This window comes from Macrosteles quadrilineatus, unplaced genomic scaffold (assembly GCF_028750875.1).
Source record: "Macrosteles quadrilineatus isolate MER2022 unplaced genomic scaffold, UCM_ALF_1.0 Scaffold_10__1_contigs__length_6754688, whole genome shotgun sequence".
In the NCBI taxonomy this organism is placed as follows: Eukaryota; Metazoa; Arthropoda; class Insecta; order Hemiptera; family Cicadellidae; genus Macrosteles; species Macrosteles quadrilineatus.
In genome coordinates this window covers 4,449,538-4,455,537 of record NW_026542603.1, presented here as the reverse complement: position 1 = coordinate 4,455,537, position 6,000 = coordinate 4,449,538, and the positions used below count along the sequence as shown (strand labels likewise).

At 33.2% G+C, this 6,000-nt stretch overlaps 1 protein-coding gene across 2 annotated transcripts in view; it reads right to left on the bottom strand.

The window, feature by feature from the left end:
• Positions 1-753: 753 nt before the first annotated feature.
• The window catches only part of LOC129004623 (nephrin-like), a 363,928-nt gene continuing 358,681 nt past the window's right edge, over positions 754-6,000 (bottom strand). For both annotated transcript variants that reach the window (XM_054433169.1, XM_054433170.1), the window contains exons 19-21: positions 5,372-5,514; positions 4,696-4,858; positions 754-3,265 (exon numbers count right to left, since the gene is read on the bottom strand). In XM_054433169.1, the coding sequence (XP_054289144.1) occupies positions 3,060-3,265; positions 4,696-4,858; positions 5,372-5,514 (512 nt within the window). In that variant the 3' untranslated portion in view covers positions 754-3,059. The remainder of the gene's footprint in view (positions 3,266-4,695; positions 4,859-5,371; positions 5,515-6,000) is intronic.

The window sequence follows — 6,000 nt, the reverse complement described above, 5'->3', positions numbered from 1 at the left end:
CCTTATCCAACCACAGTTGTTGGTGAGATGACTAGTTTCGTTCCTTAGAACTTCATCAGGTCATTTTGTATGCAAATGCAACCAAATCATCAATGTATGAATACATTGTGTTATGTCAATAGATTCTTTAAAAAACTGCCACAATCACGATTATTATTGAAAATTGTCATGTTGATAAAATAGTTAAAATGGAAGACAAATTGATAAAACTGATCAAAACTGTACTAGCTGGTCAGCACTGTCTATCACTGCCATTGACTAAATAAAACTTACATAATCATGATGTTTCTTCTTCTCTCAAATGCCATCTGTATTTAAGTTTTTTTTTTTTTTTTTTTTTTTTTTTTTTTTTTTTTTATTATTATTTTATACCTCTTTGATTAGTAAATTGTCAACAAACTGACAAGCTTAGACTGCAGGTTTGCTGTGGCAGGGTATTTTTTACTTTTCAAGCTTGAATACTAAGTATATCATAAAAAAAGAATGGCACATGGAAAATTTATGTTTTTACCTTTATACTTATTTTAAAGTTTGAGCAAGGTCTTTTCCCAAACAATGAAATGTATATAGAAGCTTCAGTCATTCTTTTGGAAAGCCTTGGATTCCTTCCAATTTCATCTCATCCTTGTTGGGTTGAATTATAAAGTTTTACCGATATCCTTTTGTCATAAAAGGATATTTTTACACAGACATGATTTCACTAATATTAATACTAACAGTTAATTATTAACAGGGAAATAAAGGGAGTAGGAATTAAAAATTAAAAATCAACTTTATTTATCAACATAATGCACATTATTGTAAATACGAATACGATTTGGAATGAGAAACCACTGATTAATCGTAACCTGGTAATCAACACTTAGCTTGGGTAAAGTAACATTGATACCGGGGTGTAGCGTACAAAATATAGCATGATCTAGCTACAAATAAACACGAGAACCTTCTGAACAGCCTCCTAGAAAACTCGACGATTATTGTTTCGACTCCGAGATATAACAAACTTTTAAAAATAGATTAACAATCAACATCGGAAACATTTCATTAAACTTATAAACATTATTAGTTTACAATAGTAGGTCTACAATTTTGAAATTACATAACCGTCTATGTAAAAACGGATATAAGACAGCAAACGATAATAACTAACGAATAATATCGATACATAATGCCAGTCTTATACATATTATACAAGGTCGATAAAATAATTACTTACTCCCAAGAATTTGTGAACAAAAAGTATTTTGTGACAGTATAAAAGAGAAAATGTACAGTTCTATGATACAAATAAAATTACATTTTTACAAGGACGTCATAAATAAAGTCACCTTTAACTAAATGCTTATCAGACTTCTACATACACAAATAATTACAGAAAACTCTCTCAGGATCCAGTAAACACAAGGCAACGTTATAACTGAATGCGGGTATGTAATTTTTGTGACAAAATATGTTTCTTTATTAAAAATATTTTTACATAGGCCGTCCACCTTCCCACTGAGCGTCCAACTAGACTACAGCTTATGTACATACATACACAGTCCTGGAGAGCGGCATGTCAAATAACAAAAACAAACAGCTATTTTACAATAAGAAAGGAAATACCGCTCGGTGCCAGAACTGTTCATTGTGCCTGGGAGGCTGCGGACGAATCTTGTCTAAGATAACATGAGATCAATACACTTACTGAACATACATTAGATCACAACGTGATTGAGAGTACACAGTTCTTGCTTATTGTTCTTATAATAATACATGAAAATATCATCCTCGCGATTTGGCACGTTCTGTAACAACTATACGTTCAGAAATAATCAATAATCTTTTTTTTACTAAACTATATACCGTTGTAATTTTTAAAAACATCTTTGTAAACTATATTGTAAATGTAGTAAAGAGTAACTAAACTAACTATAACCAAACAAATTTAACTATGTAATTAACTTTCATTACATACCTGATATTATAAAAAATACTGTTGATCATTTTGTTCAAAAAACTTAAGCAAACTTAACATCACACAAAGAAACCACTTAAAATACGTAGGAAAACACACAAATCGATACCTAAGAAATAACATTGAAAAAGAAGCTTACATCGAAAATCACACTGAGTATTATAGTGGAAAAAGACTACAAAATTGTCCACTTTGGTACCACAGACATACATACAACTGATGGAATGAAATTTTCATGTATTACACTTAAAAAGAATAATTTTGGAATATCCTTAACAATAGATTGTGTAATCGAGTATAAAAATGGGATTGAGCTGTTGTATGTATCGAGTCCTATGTACACTACTTTGGTACGATTCACTTCGACTAGTCCGTGTTCAATACACCACTCTCGGTTGTAGAAAATATATTTTGGCAACACTGTCACAACGATGACCAAATGTGGCTCTAAATGAGTCCTCACAGCACATTTCTACGTTGTCGCGACAACACTAGGGGCTTTGGAAGACGAATCTGCTTTTTACATTAAGTTTATATGAGGGAGGTTTGAAAATTTGTTAAACTTTAAACTATTCAAGTTGCTAGAGAGAGAATGAGTTCAGATGATTTGATATGTACATGGCTTTGAAGGTGGATGAAGTAAAATTTGGGTTGAAGACCAGTAGGTCCAGAATTATCAAATCATTTTGATTTTTATTGTACTGTTAACTTTTCTAGCAGTAAGAACATTACTACTGGAAAATGTTTTATCTCAAAAGAACAACACCATTGAATACATTATATCTTCAAACAAAATATAAAAGGATTGTAGTAACCCAACAAATATTTATCTGAATTAATTACGTTGAGTTATCATCAATATAGAAAAGTTGATGGATGAATCGGAGGATTTTGGATCACTTTGGATGTTCTAGTTTACAAAAAAATGCAAAGTATCCAGAGTGAATTAGATCGTTTCCAAAAACCTCAGATATCTAGATTATCATTGTGATAGTATGGTGATCAAACGACGGGATAGTTTGGGACGAAAAACTTACAAGTAAAAATCGCAGATTCTTCGATCCCCTCAGTATTGCCGTGGTCAACGAACAGTGGTCATGTGTCACACGAGGTGCCCCTCTGTCTCGATGGAGTTGGCATAACTGAAGGTGGAGAGTAGTGGAGGCGGGGCGCTGAGCACCGTCACGTCAGGTGGGGGGACGGGGGTACGAAGGGGGGGCTGGGCGAACTGCACTGGTGGGGGGTACGCCACGTAGCGGGGGTCGGGGGAAACATTGTAGTACGCCGACGGGTCCATGGGCTGCCCACCTGCAAACAAACATTGTTTTAAATTATTAAAATTTGTATCTTTTTTATACCTATTTAACTTGAAATATTGGTGGGAAAAAAGGCAAAACCTGAATAATAATACACCACATGATGGTTTCATTTCTATGGAACTTTAACTAGTTTGACTGTTGGTAATCATGGAAACTGAAACTGACCAAGGTCACAGAAAAAGTAAAGTACAGAGTAAAAATTCAATGTTGACTCGTGTTTGAAGCAAAGTTCAACATTGATACTTCTCCGAACCCCCCTCGACATCATGTATACTAGTACGCTGGAGGAAGGAGCCGTGTGATAGGAACATCCGCACAGTGCCTGCTGCTTGGGTTCTTCCTTGCTCGTGTCTAGTGTTAAAAAGAATAATTATGTTCTATTTCTACTTTTTCAAGACTTAAAGAAGTAAAGTGTAGACATTTAAGTAATGAACTAGATCTTGCCAAGGTTTATTGAGAGAGTAAAAATTATAACCAAATCACATTATATAATGTAGATGAGGCTTTTACTTCTTATAATAGGGATCAATCTAAATGCTGTAGAGTATTTAAAAATTACACAGCTTTTTAGTCTCCTTCAATTTATATTTTATTGTTTTCTGCATCGTTTATCAACTTGTTAAATTGTTAAGTTGTTAAAGTTGTTGAATTGACAAGTTATTTGTTGGAAATGTGATATTTATTTATTTCCAGAATGTTTATTGTGACAGCCTAATCTGTGGTATCAGTGTTAAGCCTGTCTTGTTGTAACGCTCCGCAGGCAGCCCAGTTAATCTATTGTGTAATTGCCTAGCTTAGTACCAATACCCCGAGGCCCTACACCCTGCATCACCTCAGTAATTACGCTCATATAAGTCCTCAGTCCTCCACCCAATTATGGATTATGGATGAGACGTCTGTTCCTTGATTGGTTCAGTTATTTCAATAATTTCTTCTTTTTTGTAAAGCGGCAAATAGATAACCCTTCACAAGTGTCTTTTGAAAGTGATTTTGAAACACCATCGGTGACAATAGAAGGTTTTTCGGGTATTGAAATATTAGTAGGTAGTAGGTGGGAGGGAGGAGAGTGAAGTGAAGTTCAATAGGTTCCCAGAAAGAGGCCTGAAAAGTACGGTTACTCTTGAAAATGCATAATATTCTAAAAAAAAAATGCCTCCAGAGGAAAACTCTATTATGACCTAAGAACGTGTTTTAATAGAGTCAATAAAATAGTGTTGACAAGAAACATATTAAGATTATTATTATCATTTAAATAAATTTGTATTAATTGGAGAAACTTGTGGAAATTGTTGACTATGTTTTACTAGGTAATGAAGAAATTTGATATCATTAAAATGTTTTTAAGAGTTGCGGAAAAATATTTATAAATGTAAGTACAGCATGCAATATGAAGTTAATACTTTTTAAATTTATACACACCATAATCGATGGACTGGCCATTGTGGGTTGCGTAAGCGTTGCGGTGAAGCCCAATGGTCTCCGCCTCCTTGATCTGATGTTGCATCTCGTAGCCTGGGTATTGGAACGGATACTCAATCTGTTCTATCAAGTAGGTACTGGCAGCAGCTTTCCTAGAGTCCTCCTGTTAAACCAGGGATTCTATTAACATTTTATCAATGGAAGTTTTAAAATAATTTAATTTAAAGTAATCGTTAAAAGTTAGAGATAAAGTTGAAGTTAGAATATAGTGTAAAGTTATAATCTTATAGATGTTAAAAACAAGAGTTAGAAACTCATTGATATTAACTGTAAGTGCTAGAAACTCAAATATGTTAATTATAAGAGTTTAAAACTAAGAGATATTAACTAAGAGTTCAAAACTGAAAGATATTAACTAAAAGGTTAGAAAAGCAGATATGTTAACTATAAGAGTTAGAAACGCAGATCTCATTGATATTAGAGTTAGAAACTCAGATTTGTTAACTATGAGTGTTAGAAACTCAAATATGTTAACTATAAGAGTTAGAAACTCAGAGATGTTAAATACAAGAGATAGAAACTCAGAGATCTTAACTATAAAAGTTAAAAACTCAGAAATCTAAACTACAAGAGACTGAAACTCAGAAATGTTAACGACAACAGTTATCCAGCTCACCGTATACTCAGCATTGCTATCCGAGTAACTCTCGCTCTTCTCACTGACGGAGCTCAACGTTTCTCCTGTCACGGTCTCGTTGTAACTGCTCGGAGCGTACATCTCTATTGTGGCTGACTTGCTGCTACTCTGCTCACTCACGCCTGTCAACATTAATGTTAATTAGTCGTCTGCTAGAGAATAATCTACTTGGGGTTTGTGGATTTGTTAGATTTTAAATTGTAACAAGTAAGATATGGATCATATTTTCATTGTATGGTGGGGACTAACTCTTTTGTATATTGTGAAAAATTTGGTTTTTTACTATTCATAATCAAGTATTAAGTACCAATATTGCAGATATATTGTATTAATGTATACATTTATCTTGAATGATGTAGTATGAATTAATTTTCCAGACTTCATAAACCAAAATTCACATTGTTTTCATTAGCTCAGAAAGGTTTTATAATTTTGATAATTTGAGTTTTTAAGCAAAATTTTTTAGATTGTTGGAATTGAATGCTATTCACTAAATTTAGAGATTTGTTAATATATAATGTAACATTTAATATAATCTTGAAATATGTTGAAGCTTTAGTGTGCTAACATACCAAGTACTAAATTACCACTAAACTGAACTATGTCAA